General features: G+C 38.3%; 1 protein-coding gene across 5 annotated transcripts in view; it reads left to right on the top strand.

Moving 5' to 3' along the window:
• Positions 1–21,345, top strand: part of Pka-R1 (protein kinase, cAMP-dependent, regulatory subunit type 1) — a 178,024-nt gene extending 156,679 nt beyond the window's left edge. For all 5 annotated transcript variants that reach the window (XM_067787180.1, XM_067787184.1, XM_067787183.1 and 2 more), the window contains 5 exons: positions 7,783–8,142; positions 8,208–8,427; positions 10,782–10,936; positions 11,007–11,146; positions 20,302–21,345. In XM_067787180.1, the coding sequence (XP_067643281.1) occupies positions 7,783–8,142; positions 8,208–8,427; positions 10,782–10,936; positions 11,007–11,146; positions 20,302–20,386 (960 nt within the window). In that variant the 3' untranslated portion in view covers positions 20,387–21,345. The remainder of the gene's footprint in view (positions 1–7,782; positions 8,143–8,207; positions 8,428–10,781; positions 10,937–11,006; positions 11,147–20,301) is intronic.
• Positions 21,346–22,551: the final 1,206 nt, after the last annotated feature.

Raw genomic sequence — 22,551 nt, 5'->3', positions numbered from 1 at the left:
CAACTGAACCGGATGAAGATGGCTGTAGGGATGATGATGAGGTGGAATCATCGAATCAATTTATGCTTAATTGCCCAGCTTTTATCAGAATTAGGCGAAAGTACTTCCGTCGCGACTCACTTGGATCTCCGTATGATTTATCCAAGGGTGAGATCGGTATCTTTCGGAACTTTATCGTTGCTACGCAACGATTCTCTAAATAGCTATAGCTACGTCACTGTTATTTTATTGTATGTCATCAGGCAGATACCAACTAACTTAACCTAACCTGTTAAAACCTTAATAAGCTGTTCGCTTTATTTTAAACTCCTATAGTAGAAGAGCTATCTTGTATTGCGTTTATTTATTTATGTTAATTTTTCATAGAAAATCATTGACAGTCGCCTTCTTAACGAGCACTTATCATATTTCACCAAGACCTGTTACAATTGTTCGTGACCTTTTTAACGAGCTATAAATATGTATTTCCTCATTTTCTTGATGATTTACTGAATTGTCGTGTCTGTTGATGGTCATTTTGTTTTTTCAAGTACGCATACTGGCATTCTTGTCCTTGTCGTAAGGATCATTATGCATTGTATTTCAATGGTTTGAGAAATTTATTTTTAATGCAGTAATGAAATGCTAATTTTCAGCTATTAAATACGTTTACATTTTGTTCGTGCGCTTTCGTAGGCAAAGGAATAATATTTATGGGGTATAATTAAATCTTTATAGCGGAGTAGAGGTAGCATGATGATATTTATTTTATTGGCGTTAAAAAATGAGTCATAAGTTCTACCTTCTCTGGGGTGAACAAAAACGCGAAACCTTTCACTGGATAGGCAATTTAGAAGTAAAGTCAGAAACGTGACCTGGACCTAATTTTTGTTTCCAACTGAAATTAGTTATTGGTAAGGAGGTATGATTGGTGTCGTTTGCCACCCAATAGCCAGAATCGTCTAGGCGGTTAAGCAGAATGAATCATGATGCTGATAATTTGCAGTCTCCCAGGTTGGCATATAATATGGTAAATAAATAGGTGCAATCCTAGATACATACATCTCGGTTTCCAGAAACTATTGAAATTATTTTTAGCCTGCTATTCAAGTGTAAAGAGATTCTCTCACCATTCCTTTTCCCTTAACTTACCTTTTTTCTCCCCCCTCTGCCTTTTTCCCCATCGGTTTCTTCGTCTTCTATCTCTTTCTCTACGACTCGCTCGCTCCACATTTCCCTCTCTTTCTCTTCATATATGCTTCTTCTCTCATCGTTTCGTAATTCCAATATATATGTCCTCCCCTTTTCCCTCTACTAAGCTGTTCGTGCTCATTCGGTTTCTCTCCCTCTTTTTTTTCTATCTTTTTGCTTTTCCGCATACAGTAGTTTGTGTTTTCTCCCTTCCCATCGGCCGACGTCTTGGTGTGGTGGTAGCGTGCCCGCCTACCACACCGAATATCTTGAATGCAATTCCCGGGCAAGGCAACATTTTGAAACACGTTTTTATGAACTAGAAAAACGTTTTTCTAAGCCAAGTCGCTCCTATGCAGTGGTTTGGCAAACACTCCGAGTGTATTTCTGCCATGACAAGATTCTAAGTGAAACTTCTCTGCTGCCGTTCGAAGTCGACCTAAAACACATGGTCCCGCCAGTTTGAAGAACGACACAATTTCGATTGTAGGAATCGAATGCGAACAGTGTCTCAAGGAAAATGGCCTTACTGGCCACCACAATAGTAGCTGACTAAGCTGAAGTTTGCATGGTAGTTGTCGCTACAAAATATCCTATCTTCTCAGGGTTACAGTCGAAGCTTGTAAGATAGATGTCCTAAAAGCACCGCTAATACCAACCAGCTCTGTCCATTGTCAATCCTCGCCGCATACAGTGCATACTGCCCTTGTCAGGAGAGCCCCTCGACTGTTAAGCCAACCACGGGCAGGTACGAAAACTATAGGGGATCATGGCCCAGGAAGAGCACAACAAAATCTTTAGAAAATAGTTTATTCAATTAAAAAACAAAATTTTCCAAGCTTCTTTCTTACTTCTGTCATTAAAAGCTTTGCTTTCGGAAATTCATCTGCAGATTCCGTTCGGAGTTGGCACAAACGTGTAGGTCCCGTCCCGCCAATTTATAGGAAAAAATTAAAAGTAGCACGACGAAAATTGAAACGAAAGCTCGACCTAAATCTTTTCGAAGTTATAAGGCGCCTTGTATTTAGTTATTTTATACTATTTTGTGTAGATCTTCCCTCTTTTTGCACAAAACAATGAGACAAGTACATACATATGTGGTTTTATTTCAGTTTATTGGTTATGCTGGTATGCAAAGCATTTATCATACCATCCCTATGTCAGTTAACATTTGCATACGTAAATAAATATGTAATAGAATATGTACATTAGTATATCCTTATTTGTTCATATCCGGATGCTTGGGCATATGCGCTCGAGTGAATTTATTTTAAAATGTTAATCTTTAGTAGGTTCCAGCAATCTACTTAGTTTTTGACTTTGCAAAAAAAAAAACATAAAACACAAAAAAAAACGATCGAAAAGACAATGCAATAACAAAGTATATGAACCTTAACACTGGCCTTTAAATATGTGGTTAAAATAAAAGGTTAGAACTAATACATACAGCAGCGAGCACGAAATTAGCAGTGGTAATTTTTCGCCAATTAAATTCTTCCTTTTTTGTTTTCGATAATTTAAGAAAAGTTTCCATGAAGTTCGTAACTGAAACTATGCAAACCAAACTCAAAAACAGCTTCGAAAAAATTCGAGAAAATTTTACGAAAATTTCGAAATTTTAATTTTTAAAATTTTCGAGTTTCATAGTTTGAAAAAAATTTGAACAAAGTGCCATAAGAACGGACAAATCTCTTCCAATCTGTTTCGAACCCGCCCTCTTGCGACGATTGAACTGTTGACCAACACATTCGGCCAAAGCCGTGCCTATGTTGTTGTCCAACTTCTCCCAATTGCCTTCTTCCCATAGATTTATTTTTTGAATGTTGTTGTTGTAGCGATAAGGACACTCCCCGAAGGTTAAGGTACCAGCGCGGCCATCTCGGGAACGATTTAGTACGACAACATGAAACCTAGGCCATACCGCCTCCTCACCCCCTAGTTCCATAAAGAACTTGGGGTCAGCAGAGCCTCGGCTGCTTAAGAAACAGGGTTGGCCACGTGTGGGTGAGGGCTGGAGAAGTTACAAATTGCGCTGGCAACTCTTTGAATCAATTTAGTATTTTATTCGTCGCCTCTTACGACAGGCTTGCCTGCCGCGGGTCTATTCTAAGCCCCTAACCCGTTGGACGATTATTTTTTAAATCGTCATATTTTGTATGTTTGCTTGTACCAAAGCTACGAATTTGTTGTTGGCAGTTCATTTTAAGAACTGGATTTTGGCGTATTCAGGTTTGTACCATCAGTTTTAGTATAACAAAGTACAAGTAAAAGGTCTCTCAAAATTCGTATTGATTTTTGACAACTTTTTTTCAAAGCATTTCTTTCGTATAAAAAATAAAATTATACGGTACGAAATATTGATTGTGGCACAAAACTGCACATCCAAAAAAAATTTTGATAAATCGTAAAAAAAAGTTTAACATAATTGTTTTCCAAAAACGTTTTTGAGATTACTTCTTAGTTTCAGTTACAATATTTATGACAGCTTTTTCATAAATTATCAAAAAAATGAATTTTTTTGACTAAATTTGATTTTTCGTCTGCCCTGCTGTATGTATGTATGCAACTCTCTTATTTGTAAATCTTATATTTGCATATACTAAGCAAGATATTGAATCAAACAGCATTATTGCTGTGTGTGTGTATGTGATTATGTCAATTCCTTGTCAATTTCCGCTGCTTCAAACGAATGTCTAACTGACGTCAAATAGCAATTTGAAGTTTTAATTAAGCGATAGTACATAAAATACGATTAAACTATTTGCACAGATAAATGGACACAGATTGAGTTTTGCTTTTGAACAATCGGTACTACGTGGCGTATACGTTTCGTGCTTTCAAATATCCTGCAGCTTACAAATATATATCTACATGTACATGTTGAACAATTATTTGAAATAAACAACTAAATCATTTTGAATCATTTTATGAGAAGATACGAAGTTTTTATTCATTTGGTGATTTAATGATTAAAGAAAAAAATATAAAAGCGCATTTAAATATCTTTTAATTGAAAATTTGAATGGAAACGTCATTATTATCATCATCTTCTTTCCCGTCTACATTTGCTTCTACCTCCTCTTTTCGAGTTCCTTTATGCTTCTCGACTATTGAACAAATGTAAGAAGAACTGGGAAACATTTTAGAGGGACCAGCCTTCTGAATCCTTCTGAAACGGAGCTTATTTGTATGTTCACTTGAAAAATTACCTCGTTCTGTTAGCGAAAACTGGAGGGTAGAAGCATTAAGAATCTCTCTCTTGGCAAAATTCTTGGCCTTAAATGTGTAACGTAGCGTTACAAAAACATAACCCCCCGTACTTCTTCTTTTCACTTACGCCTGAGCCTCCATGTACTTCTTTCTATAGCATAGCCAACAACCAACAATAACCCCTCCCCCTCAGCTCGGACTTAGCGGCAGGGGCGCCGTCATGGCATGGGTCACCCTCCACCTGGGCTGGACGACGCGAGTGGTGTCTTCGGACTACTTTTCCCTCCGTCCCCACCTTGGTGTTGAGCGGCCCGCTGCCTCAATGACCAAATAACCCCTCCCCCTCAGCTCTGGTTTAGTAAGCTGGGGAGAAGAGGGTGCGGCCGTGGCGCGAATCACCCCTTGCTGCAACAGGACGACAAGAGAGTGGTGTTTCGGGCTAGTTTTCCCTCCGTCGCCCTGGTCTGGTAAGGAATGACCCGCCGCCCGACCGACCGCACGACCACTCTCCACAGCTCTGGTTTCGGCCGTGAGTCGATGCGTGCGCACAAGGGGCTACCGTTGTGCCGTTAAGGTGCACTTCCCCTCCGCCCACGGATCGGCCCACGGTGTCTCGGCTGGCACAATCCCGCCCAGGTTGCGCACTTTCAATCTAGCGTGCAAGTAGGGAGGCGGGGGTGACCAGCTGCGAAGCCAGCACTAACGAGTCCTCGCAGTCTCTTCCGTAGGTCACCGACACCGCCTATCTCCTCCCTCGCCTTCGCCCTGGTGCGCGATCCGTAGCCCACCGCCGCTGCCGTCGTCCATCTGGTGCCGCCGCTGCTTCCCGCCGGTGCTACGCCGAACTTTGCCGCCCGCCATTCTACAGCCCTTACAGCGCTGCTACGACGACCGTTGGGCGTACACCATCCTACCGCCGTTAAGCAGCTGCTTCCGTCCCGCCGCTGCTACGACGAGCGTTGGCTGCCCGCCATCCTACCGACGTTAAGCCACTGTTTCCATACCGCCGTGCCAATCCGTTCGTTACCCTACCACCGTTAACCGTCCTGCCGATACCCCCCCTCTGCTAAGACGACCGTTAGCCATCGCTGCCTGTCATCATCTTGGAACGGAAAGCCGCTGCACTCCGAATACCTCCAGCCGTGTGTGCGTATGTTTTTAACACATAAATATTGTGTTTTTATTCAGTAGTGGTTTGTGGGACTTTTACATGATTCTGGATTGACTGAGCGTTACCCCAGCCTTAGACAAAACCCACCTCATAAATGAAATTAGAAAAATCGTGCGACACATATTAAGGTCTGGAGTTTTTGTCTGGTAAAACTATATTCTATAAACGACGCTATACCATCGTTAAACTTTGACCTGCAAACCAAAGCTAAGAACCCGAGGAGGGCTTAAAATCCGTAAAGAAAACCATAGCTTATGCATAATCGAAGAGCCTGCAGGTGAAGCAGTCGTCTTCTTCTTTCGATAACAGCCACAGAGTTCTAAATTTAGGTATCTAAGAGGTCTAAAATTACAAAACTTTGTTTTACTATCTCAGTTTCGTACTCTGACTTATGAATTTATTTTGCTTTTAAACAAACAAATTAGATCGCCACGCAGCTGAGCATTGAAGTGTATACAAGACAGTCTTTAGACATCTTATAGTTGTAATGGTATAATCTTCTATTTCGAGCATGTTTAAACAAACCGAGGCGATGGTCATGCCTTTCTAAATGCATACCTTTCCTATTGCCTGTCTGAAGTAAGGAAGGTCGGTATTTTCTTTTTCCTTCTAACTCATAAAGATATACGGTTCACTTATTGAGGATATTTATCAATGAACACATCTTTATCCGAGTGGAGTGTGGGTAATTCCTCATATGAATGCTTAACCTAACGTACCCAATTCCAAATTCGCAGTTGAATTCGAAATTGAAAACAAGCCTCATAAAAAATACGAAAATCTTGTTTGTTTTCTTAAATATAGATCACTCCCTGAAGAAGATGCAAAATAGAATCGAAACGCGTAGGGAGTAAAGGGTAGAGCTTTGGTGTTTTGCCGTTTATTTATCATGGGCTGCATTTAGCAAGTGTTAGGAAGAAAGTTAAGTGTACATTACCAAACTCACGCTTACTGAATCCAGCACCAGCCTAAAAACTCAAAAATGTACAAAAGAGTCTAAAGTAAATTTTTTCTTCATGTTCTTTATTCAAGCTCTACTTGTTACAGACTTGCACTTGGATAAGTTATAATAACATATTTGCTGTAATTATTGAAAATTTTTCTTCAGTTTTTAAACCCTAGAGAGTTACCGATGTTGAAGGTTCTAGATCCGGTACATTCCGGTAACAAACACCATTAGGGTACTAACCCGACCATCTCGGGAGCGATTAATACGGCCACATTAAATCTTCTAGGCCATACCGCCCACGCCTAGTTCAATGATGAACTTGGGGTCGCCAGAGCCTTGCCTGCTAAATATGTGTATGATGCATTCATATTTGTAACAGGATTTCCCACGCGTAGGTGAGGTCGACAATTGGGTTGCGGAAGCTCTGAAGCTATTAAATTTTGTATTGCGCTTATCAACCCCTTGAATTCCTTGTCACATCCGTCACAGTGCTTAGAATTAAAAAACATAGTACATTTAAATAAATGTTTTATTTTTGTTCATGAATTAAACTTTAAAATTTGAATTGAAAAGTGACACCCATCACTTTGGAATGAGTCTTATATGATCCATCCTTCTAAACGGGGACGACTCATATAAAGGCTTAGCCTTATGCATACAATATTTATATAAATATTTGCAGCGGTTTCAATTTAATTACATTTGCTAATCATATAGATCAAACGGCTTTTGCTAAACATGATTGATTGATCGATTGATTGATTAATATTTGATTAGCTGTCTTGTGGAATAAAGGCAAATGCATAAAGAGTACGAAACGAAAAGAAAACGTAAGACATACCTAGCTATAAAATTGTCAGATCAAAGATTTTTACCTAGTTCATTTTGCAAATCTTTCGAAAAATTTTGAACTTTTTTAAGATAAGCTTAAAATTTACAATTTGGATTCGTATTGATCTGAGCGAATATTTCTATAAAGAAAGTTTTGAAAATGAAACGATATTAAATAAGAGCGTGGGTAGGGCCTCGTCTGGAAATATGGTAATTTTCAGAACTAGGTTCCAGCATAAAAAGATACAGTAGCTACTTGGTTATCTTCTGATCGATAAATATGACACCAACACGATCACATCGCGATTGACGGCAGGCATAGTTGCAGAGTCCTGGATGTGCCTTTTCAACAATAAATTTGACCCACCCTAATATACATAAATATCCCCTAAGAATGTAATTGATTCCTTGTCTAATACAAACACGTTTGTGTGCATTCTATAAATTGCAGGAGCAGGTTAAACTTGACGCCACTAAACAAGTGACCAGTCCAGATGACTTTGAAGATCTCAGTCCAATGCCACATACGGCCGCACCACCGGTACGACGACGTGGTGGCATATCAGCCGAACCGGTTACTGAAGAAGATGCCACTAGTTATGTAAAGAAAGTTGTACCTAAAGATTATAAAACGATGGCTGCATTATCTAAAGCTATTGCTAAAAACGTTCTATTCTCGCACTTGGATGAAAATGAACGTTCGGACATTTTTGATGCCATGTTTCCAGTAACGCATTTAATGGGTGAAAATATAATACAACAAGGCGATGAAGGTGACAATTTTTATGTTATTGATCACGGTGAGGTTGAGGTAAGTACTCTCTTAGTTATATTTACTTTGTAGTAGTTTAAACAAATTTATGCTTTCCTGTTTAGGTTTTTGTGAATGGTGAAATGGTGACGACAATTGGCGAGGGTGGAAGTTTTGGTGAATTGGCGCTTATCTATGGTACACCGCGTGCAGCTACTGTACGGGCTAAAACCGATGTGAAGTTATGGGGTATCGATCGTGATTCCTATCGAAGAATTCTTATGGGCTCCACTATACGCAAAAGGAAGATGTACGAAGAATTCTTGTCACGCGTGTCAATTTTAGGTGAGTTTTTATAGCAGTAAATTTCTTATGGCGTTTTTTAACGCTTGCTTAGTTGTAAAAGAAGATAACTAAAAAATGTAAGATTTGTATATATCCAGTGGATAAAGAATTGTGGATAAAGAACCCGAAGACGCGGAATACACGTGGAATGATATCGCAAGAACTGCACCTAACAGAATAAGATTTAAGTCGGTGGTCGAGGCCCTATTCTCCAATAGGAGTTGAGGAAGATGATGATGATGATATATCCAACAACAGGCTCATTAGGTTAAGGTAGTCACTCCTCTGTAATACCAAATAAAATAACGAAGATATAGCTACCTAGAGAACCGTCAATATAGTTTCGAATAAGGTCGTCGTAGATAAATTCCCATAAATCCAAGTGAGCCGAAACCGTACTACTTTCATTTAGCTCTGGCAAAAACTGAACAGTGAAACATGCAGCTGGAGCAGAAAGGACTATCCAGTTTGTTAAGATACCTTATGGACTTCTTTTAATAAAAAAAAAATGAGTATTGGTGAAGCCAAGCGTTTCCGCAAACCAAGTGCTATCGAAATTTAATTTCTTATAACCACTCACTTCCGATTTAATTGTGCCGCATGGGCTTAAAGATCTGCATGCCAGGTGTTCGATGTATTGCTACAGCCAGGGCCCAGGTGATCTCGGTCTTAAATTGGTGCGAGGCGATAGCAAACAAGACCAGCACGCCACAGAAAAGAATCTCACAAAACTTGTATCTATCATTGTCGAGAGTACATCCCGATGGCCTTATGCAGCATTTCAAGGCAATGTACGCCTTCTTAGCAATATCTTCCACATTGCGCTTACGGGACAACTTCATATCCAAAATAATCTCCAAATACATATTTGATCCTATCTGGAAGTACCAGTACCCCCAATCGGGGGAGTCTTGAAAGCGGATATCTTATATCTCCTCGTAAGAGCCAGTTATGTTTGGCCAGAATAAAAAGCCAGTCAGCATGACAGCCCACAATCACCGTACCCAGATAGTCCAGCAAAACATCTTCTAGCTCCACCAGGAGGTCGTTTACTACCACAACCCAGAGTTAGGAAGACAGAACACCCCCGTGCCTTTACAAACCTTTCTCTTGGTTTTGGTCCCTTCCTTACGTTGCACAAAAACTGTTAATTAATTCAACCGAAGTCCCTCGACTCCAAATTCCACCAGGGCTTTTTCTATGGCCCCAGGAAAGACTCTTTCGATGTTTAGAAAGGAACAGATAGCATATTGTAACGAATTTTGGGAAATTCCGCTTTCTTGAAACCTTCTGCTAACGTTCGAATCGCTAGACTGTGGAATAAATCACTCCAATATTCTGTATTGCAAACTGGTCTTTATTAGACTACTTTGGGTGTAGTCCAATTAAACTTCACTTCCCAACTGATAGCGTGTTTAAATCAAACTGATCACTGATTACTCAGCTTACGCTGGTTTTATACTCTCTGTTGCCTCGTCTGCATATTTCTCCAAAAGGTCTAGACGTTTCACCTTCTAGAATCTTCTGCTTGGTTGCCAGCTATATACATGTATGTATATTTGTAGTTTATGCGTTTCTCATAGTCATATGCGTGTGTATGTGTGAGCAACTAATTCGCCTGATAACCACAAGTGTGTGCGTGAAATATCTCTCCGTTGCCTTCTATATATGTGTGTAAATGATGATTGATGTGTTCATGTACACATGTGTGGCTTCACTAACAGCCTAGTGATGCTAAAATTCGCCACAATATTCTTTCTACTGTAGAACCTTTTATTTGCTCTACATATATAAAGACGTTTCCGTTCACTCAGCCTCGCGGATTTATTGCAGCCTTCTGTATTTTGCTGAAGCTTCTCCACGAGTCGCACTCAATACTAATAATAACAACTTACCGCGATATACCTCCAAGGAGATTTAGGCCAAGCCTTTCTTCAATTACCGCTAACGCGACGAGACCTACCAGTGCTAGTTACATAGGTACAGGAGCAAACTTGATTTATATCCGGCAAAGGACTGCCCACATCCGCAACACTCCCCTTAACCTTAAAAGGGCGTTTTTGTGGTTACAACAACAAAAACAACTAATTGATCTATCGATAGATTTTGGTCAGGTGGACCTTATTTCAGTTAACCCGGCCAAACATTCATTCAATCTTCCTAGTTCCTCCTGTTCTCAGTTGTCATATAAAAGAAACTACAAAAAAGTGTTCAAAAGATTGTACACTGATTGAGAAATTTTTAAAACAACGGTTTTTGGGGGTATCTGGAGATGTAACTTGGAATAGTTTGATCTTGTGTTCTGGGTAACTTTTGTTTAATCACTCAAACATATTCTCATTCAATTCTTACAGAGAGTCTTGAAAAATGGGAGCGTCTTACAGTGGCCGATGCTCTAGAAACAGTTACATTCGAAGATGGCGAAACAATTGTTAAACAAGGTGAACCCGGCGATGATTTTTATATAATTTTAGATGGCACCGCTGTTGTGCTCCAACGACGGACTGAGGTAAAAGAAATAAATTTTAAAGAAGCATTTTTGCAATTTTACTTATAACATATATATTTCTCAATTAAAGCAAGGAGATGAGCCTGCTGAAGTTGGACGTTTGGGAACAAGCGACTACTTTGGAGAAATTGCTTTGCTGTTAGATCGCCCAAGAGCAGCAACTGTGGTGGCAAGAGGACCATTGAAATGTGTTAAATTGGATAGAGCGAGGTAATTCATTATAACGAAGTGGATACTCGCACTAAATTTCTGTATAATTCGTTTTTATATTAAATTATGCTTAGCACAAGTATATTAACAAAGTAGTCAGTATGAAAAATTGAAAATAAATCTTATTATTAAGAATTCATGAGCTTAACACCTGCTTATAACAATGGAATGTTCAATTATTATATTTTTCTGAGAGAAACTGAAAAAAAAAATAAACATTTACTAGCATATTGCGATGGTACCATTTCTAAAACCGCCACGAATTCATCATCAGGCTATTTCGTACGGTGGCCACCGTGGTGTGATGGTAGCGTGCTCCGCCTATCACACCGTATGCCCTGGGTTCAACTCCCGGGCAAAGCAACATCAAAATTTTAGAAATAAGGTTTTTCAATTAGAAGAAAATTTTTCTAAGCGGGCTCGCCCCTCGGCAGTGTCTGGCAAGCGCTCCGAGTGTATTTCTGCCATGAAAAGCTCTCAGTGAAAACTCATCTGCCTTGTAGATGCCGTTCGGAGTCGGCATAAAACATGTAGGACCCCTCCGGCCATTTTGTAGGGAAAAATCAAAAGAGGATCACGACGCAAATTGGAAGAGAAGCTCGGCCTTAGATCTTTCGGAGGTTATCGCGCCTTACATTTATTTTATTTTTTTAATTTCGTACTGTTATCAAAGGTTTCACCGAGATTCGAACCGCGAATCACACGGTGAAACTTGCAGTTGTCTTGCCTGTTTCTTTCTTTTCAGTTTCTCTCAGAAAAACATAATAATTGAACATTCAATCATTATAAGCCGATGTTAAGCTCATGAATTCTTAATAATAAGTATAAATTGAACACACCAATAAAACAAACAAAATAAATCTATTTAGTGTCGTTCGCCCGTCAGTTCGTATACCCGATTACATGAGAAAATATCAAGGTACTTCAATAAAATTTGCACCACTGTTAACCACTTTTATGCACTAGGATGTAAATTGAATGTGGCACTATTCCCTATATTAACAAATTTGAAGTATACTTTTAGCAAGTTACTCATATTATGGCAGTATGTAAATTTATCTCTATCAGAAAACCGCCTGAATGTATGCTATAAATAAAGCTCGTAATTATCTAGAACATAAATTAAATTAAACAAGTAAGGACGGGACTGTCTTCGGCTGTGCTGAAGACTTCATACCTTTCATGAATGGGGCTGAACAATAAACTTATCCCATTCGTAATATCCAAATAATCGGGTGTATAAGATATGAAATATATAGCGAACAGATGTACATACCGTCGGCCGCTTCCCAGAAGCATGAATGTGCAAAAATGAAAATGTTGGGAAATCGAGTGTTAAAGTTTATTGCAAATTTTAAAACATTTTTCAATTAGAAATAGTTTTTTTTAAGCGGCGCCGCCTCTGCGATGATTTGGGAGTGTATTTCTGCCATGAAGAGCTTCTTATTGAAATTTGGTACCGGCTTATTACTTGAAAATTTTGTATCGTTGGGAAGTGCATCAGGCACCTAATCCAAAAAATCTCATTTATGGTGCAATTAGCTTCAAGATTTGGTGCTAGGCTACCTATTTATCAAGCTAAATATTTGAAGGACTTTTCTTTCCGACAAGTATACCCGTGGCCGACCTGTTCGAAATATTCTATTTATGGTGAAATTGCTTGTAATTTAGTGCAGGTATTCCTTCTCGAAAAGCTTAATATTTGAACCCTTTCTTTCCGGAAAGTGGACCAGGATCGTGCTATTTGTTTGAAATTTATTACTTTAGGCGATCTGTAAGTCACTTTATTACTCAAGATGAGATGAACTAATCTTAAAAATCATAGCTGTCTTGCTTTCGTAAAGTTTCGTAGATGGTTTGTAAGCGGGATTTAGTTGCATATGTGCACCTTTTTCTGAGATATAGACTAAAATGTGGACAGAGAGGCCTCTGTATGTGTTGTTACAATATGTGTATCAAATAGGATGTGTTAATGTGGATTTTATAAGAAGTGGTGGTTAAGAAGAAAGGCGGGAGGAAAGGGATAGATAAAAAAGCCATGGGCTGAGAGAAAAAGGAAAATAAGAGATAGGAATGGAAATTGAAGACGGAGAGAAAGAAAGGGTGAGAGGAAGAAAATAATAGAGAGGGTAAGGGAGAGGAAATAAAGTGGGAGTAGGAAAGAGAGATAAAAGATGCGACTTTCTCGAGAGGAAGCAGAGGAATCTAGAGAACAGAAAAGGATGAAGAAAAATAGAGGGAGATTGTGGGAGAGGAATTAAGTGAGGCTAGCAGAGAAAAAATTCGAGAAAGTAAAAGGGGGATGATACGGAGGAGGGACTGGGATGAAACATGGTTTTTTGCAGAAGCTACAATATGACAAATGCCTCTGTTTACTGAGAAAGTAGATGCATCGCATCAGGGTTGAGTCATTTTGAAATGAAACAAATCAAAATAAAAAATAAAAAATTATTCATCATTTTAAATTTTCTAATTGATGAATAAAAAGTTAATTTTTATTCAAGCATTTCTTGAATAATGAATAACATTTTCTCGTTATTCAAAATATTCTAATTGATGATAAACGCCCATTCTTATTTTTGCAAATTTTGAATAAAGAGTTGAGTTATTATTCATTATTTACAAAATATGGAATAACAATAAAATTTTAGTTTTTATTCAGTTATTCTAAAATAAAAAAATAAACCATCGAGATGCCCTCAAAATATACTCATATGCGTAACCAGTTCGCGTGTAGTTCTGAAGCTTCTTAGGGTAATATTGAGATGATTTTGGGGAGTATTCGCGGGTTTTTTTGGGGGCCGTTTGGGGGTAATTTCTGGGACACCCTGGGGATCCTCTCGGGGTCTATTGGGGTCCATTCCAGGGGCTCGCTCGCGATCCTTCTAGGGTTTTGGGGTCATTTCGGGATGACTTTTGCGACTCCTTCGGGGTCTTTTGGAGGTCATGCCGTGACATTTTTGGGACTCCCTCGGGGTCATTTGGGGGTCATTCCGGGATGATTTTGGGGACTTCCTCGGGGTCATTTGGGGGTCATTTCGGGATGGTTTTGGGGACTCCCTCGAGGTCCTCCCGGGGTAATTTGGGGGTCATTCCGGGATCTTTTTGGGGACTCCCTCGGGCAATTTGGGGGTCATTCCGTGACCTTTTTGGGACTCCCTCGGGGTCATTCCGGGATCTTGAGCATGTGGGGTCCCCAAAAAGATCCCGGAATGACCCCCAAATGACCCCGAGGGAGTCCCCAAAACCATCCCGAAATGACCCCCAAATGACCCCGAGGGAGTCCCCGAAACCATCCCGAAATGACCCCCAAATGAGCCCGAGGGAGTCCCCAAAAAGATCCCGGAATGACCCCCAAATGACCCCGGGAGGACCTCGAGGGAGTCCCCAAAACCATCCCGAAATGACCCTGAGGAAGTCCCCAAAATCATCCCGGAATGACCCCCAAATGACCCCGAGGGAGTCCCAAAAATGTCACGGAATGACCTCCAAAAGACCCCGAGGGAGTCGCAAAAGTCATCCCGAAATGACCCCAAAACCCTAGAAGGATCGCGAGGGAGCCCCTGGAATGGACCCCAATAGACCCCGGGAGGATCCCCAGGGTGTCCCAGAAATTACCCCCAAACGGCCCCCAAAAAACCCGCGAATACTCCCCAAAATCATCTCAATATTACCCTAAGAAGCTTCAGAACTACACGCGAACTGGTTACGCATATGAGTATATTTTGAGGGCATCTCGATGGTTTATTTTTTTATTTTAGAATAACTGAATAAAAACTAAAATTTTATTGTTATTCCATATTTTGTAAATAATGAATAATAACTCAACTCTTTATTCAAAATTTGCAAAAATAAGAATGGGCGTTTATCATCAATTAGAATATTTTGAATAACGAGAAAATGTTATTCATTATTCAAGAAATGCTTGAATAAAAAATAACATGTTATTCATCACTCAAGTTTTCTTGAATAATGAATAAAAATTTATTTTTTATTTTTTCGTGAATGGTTATTCAAATTTCTTAATAACGCCCATCCCTGCATCGCATAAAGGAATATTATCGGCAGGAGAACGTTTCAATTATCTAGCTTTATCTTATAGTATGTAAAAATGAATGTGGTTGTAAAAATTTTACCTGCGTTGGTTTAATATTATTTCGTTTATAAACACAAAGATATTTGTATCGGCCGGTCAGATGAAGCAGCTATTTCATATTTGAAATAAAGATTCCATGTATGAGAAAATTGAAGTGAGTGACGTAGATGGAGTGGGAATGAAAGCGTGATTGTAATTCGAATGGAAGTGGGTGTGGGAGTCGGAATGGGAGTGAAAGTGGGACTTAGAGTGTAAGTAGGAGTGGGTGTTGAGGTAAGTGGGTGTAGGAGAAATATCAATGGAATAAGGGATGGACAATAATAGGGAGAACAAGTAAGGAAGGTTAAGTTCGGGTGTAACCGAACATTACATACTGAGTTGAGAGCTATGGTGACAACATAAGGGAGAATAACCATGTAGGAATATGAACCGAGGGAAACCCTGGAATGTGTTTGTATGACATGTCTATCCAATAAAGAGTATTTTATGAGGGAGTGGGCCATAGTTCTATAGGTGGACGCCATTTAGGGATATCGCCATAAAGGTGGATCAGGGTTGACTCTAGAATTTTTTTGCACGATATGGGTATCAAATGAAAGGTGTTAATGAGTATTTTAAAAGGGAGTAATCCTTAGTTCCATAGGTGGACGCCGTTTCGAGATATCGCCAAAAAGGTGGACCAGGGGTGACCCTAGAATTTGTTTGTACAATATGGGTATCAAAAGAAAGGTGTTAATGAGTATTTTAAAAGGGGTAGTTCTATAGGTCGACGCCTTTTCGAGGTATCGCAACTTAGACTTTGTTTGTACGATGTGGGTATCAAATGAAAGGTGTTAATGAGTATTTTAAAGGGAGTGATCCTTAGTTCCATAGCTGGACGCCGTTTCGAGATATCGCCATAAAGGTGGACCAGGGTTGACTCTAAAATGTGTTTGTATGATATGGGTATAAAATTAAAGGTATTAATGAGGGTTTTAAAAGGGAGTGGTGGTAGTTGTATAGGTGGTCGCCTTTTCGAGATATCGCCATAAAGGTGGACCAGGGTGACTCTAGAATGCGTTTGTACAATATGGGTATCAAAAGAAAGGTGTTAATGAGTATTTTAAAAGGGGTAGTTCTATAGGTCGACGCCTTTTCGAGGTATCGCAACTTAGACTTTGTTTGTACGATGTGGGTATCAAATGAAAGGTGTTAATGAGTATTTTTAAAAGGGAGTGGGTCTTCGTTCTATAGGTGGTCGCTTTTTCGAGATATCGCGATAAAGGTGGACCAGGGGTGACTCTAGAATATGTTTGTACGATATGGGTATCAAATGAAAGGTGTTAATGAGTATTTTAAAAGGGCGTGGGCCTTTGTTCTATAGGTGGAAGCCGTTGCGAAATATCGCCATAAAGGTGGACCAGGAGTGACTCTAGAATGTGTTTGTACGATATGGGTATAAAATTAAAGGTATTAATGAGGGTTTTAAAAGGGAATGGTAGTAGTTGTACAAGTGGTCGCCTTTTCGAGATATCGCCATAAAGGTGGACCAGGGGTGACTCTAGAATGCGTTTGTACAATATGGGTATCAAACGAAAGGTGTTAATGAGTATTTTAAAAGGGGTGGGCCTTTGTTCTATATGTGGAAGCCGTTGCGAAATATCGCCATAAGGGTGGACCAGGGGTGACTCTAGAATGTGTTTGTACGATATGGGTATAAAATTAAAGGTATTAATGAGGGGTTTAAAAGGGAGTGGTGGTAGTTGTATAGGTGGTCGCCTTTTCGAGATATCGCCATAAAGGTGGACCAGGGGTGACTCTAGAATGCGTTTGTACAATATGGGTATCAAACGAAAGGTGTTAATGAGTATTTTAAAAGGGAGTGGGCCTTAGTTCTAAGGTGGAAGCCGTTGCGAAATATCGCCATTAAGGTGGACCAGGGGTGACTCTAGAATGTGTTTGTACGATATGGGTATAAAATTAAAGGTATTAATGAGGGTTTTAAAAGGGAGTGGTGGTAGTTGTATAGGTGGTCGCCTTTTCAGAAATATCGCCATAAAGGTGGACCAGGGGTGACTCTAGAATGCGTTTGTACAATATGGGTATCAAACGAAATGTGTTAATGAGTATTTTAAAAGGGCGTGGGCCTGTGTTCTATAGGTGGAAGCCGTTACGAAATATCGCCATAAAGGTGGACCAGGGGTGACTCTAGAATGTGTTTGTACGATATGGGTATAAAATTAAAGGTATTAATGAGGGTTTTAAAAGGGAGTGGTGGTAGTTGTATAGGTGGACGCCTTTTCGTGATATCGCCATAAAGGTGGACCAGGGGTGACTCTAGAATGTGTTTGTAGGATATTGGTATCAAATTAAAGGTATTAATGAGAGTTTTAAAATGGAGTAGTGGTAGTTGTATATGTGAAGGCGTTTTCCAGATATCGACCAAAATGTGGACCAGGGTGACCCAGAACATCATCTGTTGGATACCGCTAATTTATTTATATATGTAATACCTGCCAAGATTTCAAGGGTTTTTTATTTCGCCCTGCAGAACTTTTTCATTTTCTTCTACTTCATATGGTAGGTGTCACAACCATTTTACAAAGTTTTTTTCTAAAGTTATATTTTGCGTCAATAAACCAATCCAATTACCATGTTTCATCCCTTTTTTTGTAGTTGGTATAGAATTATGGCATTTTTTTAAATTTTCGTAATTTTCGATATCGAAAAAGTGGGCGTGGTCATAGTCGGATTTCGTTCATTTTTTATACCAAGATAAAGTGAGTTCAGGTAAGTACGTGAACTAAGTTCAGTAAAGATATATCGATTTTTGCTCAAGTTATCGTGTTAACGGCCGAGCGGAAGGACAGACAGACGACTGTGTATAAAAACTGGGCGTGGCTTCAACCGATTTCGCCCATGTTCACAGAAAACAGTTAACGTCATCAAATCTATGCCCCTACCAAATTTCAAAAGGATTGGTAAATTTTTGTTTGACTTATGGCATTAAAAGTATCCTAGACAAATTAAATGAAAAAGGGCGGAGCCACGCCCATTTTGAAATTTTCTTTTATTTTTGTATTTTGTTGCACCATATCATTACTGGAGTTGAATGTTGACATAATTTACTTATATACTGTAAAGATATTACATATTTTGTTAAAATTTTACTTTAAAAAAAAATTTTTTTTAAAAGTGGGCGTGGTCCTTCTCCGATTTTGCTAATTTTTATTAAGCAGACATATAGTAATAAGGATAACGTTCCTGCCAAATTTCATCATATCTTCAACGACTGCCAAATTACAGCTTGCAAAACTTCTAAATTACCTTCTTTTAAAAGTGGGCGGTGCCACGCCTATGGTCCAAAATTTTCTAATTTTCTATTCTGCGTCATAAGTTCAACCCACCTACCAAGTTTCATCGCTTTATCTGTCTTTGGTAACGAATTATCGCGGTTTTTCGAAATTTTCGATATCGAAAAAGTGGGCGTGGTTATAGTCCGATATCGTTCATTTTAAATAGCGATCTGAGATGAGTACTCAGGAATCTACATACCAGATTTCATCAAGATACCTCAAAATTTACTCAAGTTATCGTGTTAACGGACGGACGGACGGACATAGCTCAATCAATTTTTTTTCCGATACTGATGATTTTGGTATATGGAAGTCTATATCTATCTCGATTCCTTTATACCTGTACAACCAACCGTTATCCAATCAAACTTAATATACTCTGTGAGCTCTGCTCAACTGAGTATAAAAATGGAAGATAAAGTAGGAGAGATGCGGCTAGAGAGTTAAGCTAAGCTCACCTTCGAAATATAGGCAAACTAGTTTCCGGGGAGAACAAAGTCTGCCGGCAGCATTTTTTTATTTCTATTTTTATAATAGACTAGCTTATGCTCGTGGGTTTTACCCCACCTTTCTATAAAAATATGCATGCTACGCGTAACTGGCCATGGGTAAAACATGAGTTGGTAATATTGACTTCTGCTAAAGCTAATAACTGTTGCTGTATGATATATTCATATTTGTAACAGGATTCCCCTCGCGTAGGTGAGGTTGACAATTGAGTTGCAGAAGCTCTGAAGCTATAAAGGTTTGTATTGCGCTCATCAATCACTTGCAGCTAATGATCGTTCTTCAGCTTCATTGAATAGGAAATATGAGGCATTTAAAATTGAAAAGACAAATCTATCGGTATCAATGGAATCCTTGGTTTTAAACTTTTTTGTTTCCGAAATTTTCCGATAAAATGAATTGCTTCAATGACATTCGTAAAAGTTTTGTGATGAAAAGCCTTGTCCTTTCCACTACATAAGCTTGGGGAAGCGAAATAACGAAGCATAAATATTATGATATGGGCCTTTTTTTTAAGGATCAATGTATCCGCGGTATCTGAGAAAGCAAATGCCATAATGATTTCTATTTTTGCTCTTTCATCAATTAATATCAAATTAAACAGAAATGTTTTTTTCGGTTCCTCCAGGCGCCTCCAAAAATACCAACCCTAAAGATAACATAAAAGAATACTAAAAGAATAACAACCAAACCCAACTCTGAAATCAAACTTAACGTTTTGAAATAACCTAAGTTTTTATGGCTGCCATAGTTCTGAAAGTCCCATTTTGTCTTGTTTTTTTTAATTCCACACATATTACTGGCGCTGTTAGGACTTAACGTCATATAGCTCCTTACCAATTTTCATTATTCCATTAGTATGGGAGGTGCCACGCCCCCTTATTCCCCACCCCACATTTTCTTAGGGGTGTTAGGGATTGACCTCATATAACTCCTTACTGAGTTTCAATGTTCTAGCATGAATACCTTCAGAGTTACGTAGTACCAAATATTCATTTTGCATGGGAGGTACAAGCCCCTTTTATATATCGATAATATTTTTAGCCTATGACCATCCTTGGGAGGTTTCTAGTGGGTTGCGCAAATTTGGTTGTGATCGGTCGATCCGTTTAGGACGCAACTCGATCTATACCTAGATACATACATACATAATTTGAATTTTATATATATAGATTTAATTTATAAAATTAGAATCAACACTATTTTACCCATTCCAGATTTGAACGCGTTTTGGGTCCCTGCGCCGACATCTTGAAGCGCAACATCACGCAATACAACAGCTTCGTTTCATTATCTGTTTAAATTAACAAGAAGCTAATGACGAGAAGAGGTTCCACAAATTACTTAGAACGAAATATTACGAAAGCAGTGAGATGCATTTTGAATTATTTATGAAAATGAAACAAAATAAAAAATAAAGCTGGAAAATCAAACCAACGTAAAAAAACACAAAATTACTTAAATTAAAAATATTAGCTTAGATAAAAATCAAACGCAAAAAGATATCAATCCAAGTAAATTGGAATTAAATTTTCAAAAGAAAAAAGGGAACTTAAATTAACTTTTTAAACAAATGCAAAACTGCGAAGAAGAAGAAATTAAATAAGAGAAATGCATAAAGCAAACGTGGACCAGTTACATACATTACAATACGTTTATACAATTGGGCGGTCAAAAACACAAAGTTTGTAATAACAAACGCAAAGCAAAACGGAAAGCAACGCATTTTTGGTGCATCCATCTGACTATATACAATTAATCATTTCATTTTTAATATATAGAATTTTTAACAAACAAATATGAAACTTGTATGTGTCTAAATCATAGCACTTTGCACATGAAGACGCGCGCATTTACAACTACATAAGCTGCACAAATTTCATAACAATAACAGCAACAAAGGCATATGTACACATGATTGTATCTTTTTATGCTGCCGCCCACTTTGTGTAAGAATACAAAATAAAGAGTTTTTTTCTTTTCTGCTATAGGTGAAGCATGAGGATAGTAGTGGGTTAATGATAAACTTTGTAGATGTATGTATGTAGCTCATAAAATTGATTTTAATCGTTTTAAAGCAAATTTTGGACTTTTAAAAAATTCTTAATTATTTTTAACATTTTCAATACTCCTTTTTTCAATAATGACATACAAAATGAATTGTGAAATATTTAATTATGTAATATCACTATGTGTATGTATGTTAAACCGATTTGCTTTCAATTAAATTTTACATATACACATACATATATGTAAATGTAGCATTGTGTGTTTTTATTTGCAGGAATATCTATAGCCATCCTCCGGTGGCAAAAATCCTGAGCCAGATAAATAATTTTGCATGTAAATGCAACAACAACGATTTGAGCCAGATAAATCCAGATAGAAGTCTGGTTCAATTTGTGAGCCAGATAATTTGTTAATTACTTCTTTTTAGTTTGGCAACGCTGCCTTTAATAAACCTACTTTTTCAAAAATAGATGTCGCTGCTTAGCCTTTCGCCGTATGAGTTAAATGAAAAACCGCCCACATCTGCCTTTCGCATTTCACGTGTGCAAAAATTTCGCGACATCTGCTTCTCAAGTCTTTCAATGATCCAGAGCATACCCGTGAGAAATAAGCGTGAGCCGGAGTTGTAAAACTCACTGGATGACGGCATATGTCACTTCTGCTGCGTACAGGAAAACAGTTTTTTAAGAAATCGAGACGAAAGCGAAAATATAATTTATATCTTTTTCGAAGTTAGCCTTCAAAACATAGGCATGCGCTTCCGAAGTTGAAAAATACTAAATATACAATATGTACATATTTTAACCAAAAAAAAAAAAAAACAGATTCGGAAGCTAATTTCGATAAACAGGGGAACAGTTTACAGCTTGTGTAGGTAATCAAAAAAGTTTTAAGCCTGGAATAGATTTCAATGTGTTTAATATGAAAACAAACAAAAAATACTAATTTCGAAAGCCACGAAAATTGTAGATATTTCAAAATCCCTTTAAACAGCTGTCAACTCAAAAGTATTTAACATGCTTTATTAGTGATTTTCTCCATTTATGTATTTGTTTTCGTAAATTTTACAAAAAACTTAAATAAGTTGTATAACGAAAACTATTCAAACCAATTTCAAAACCCATTTTCGATAAAACTCGAAAATTCGCAAAAGTGTTTAAAATTTTCATAAAAATTACCAAATTATCACTTAATAAAGTTTTCATTTTGAGTATGCTGTTTTGAATGGTGTGCATTTCTTTCTTTTTGCAGAAATAAATGGCTTTTAATTTTTCGAAGATCTGACTTTGAAAGCATACATTTTGAACAGAAAAATTTAACCATAAAAATTAGAAAAGATACGAGTATTTACGCCCACATTTTTACTTTTTATTTAAATTTATAACTCCATTTAAAAAAATATATATCGTAACGTGCGCATTCGAACTTGGAAAGCCTGTACCAATGTTTTCGTGGCT

Source organism: Eurosta solidaginis, chromosome 5, assembly GCF_040869045.1.
Source record: "Eurosta solidaginis isolate ZX-2024a chromosome 5, ASM4086904v1, whole genome shotgun sequence".
Taxonomy (NCBI): domain Eukaryota; kingdom Metazoa; phylum Arthropoda; class Insecta; order Diptera; family Tephritidae; genus Eurosta; species Eurosta solidaginis.
This window is presented reverse-complemented; position numbering and strand designations above follow the sequence as displayed.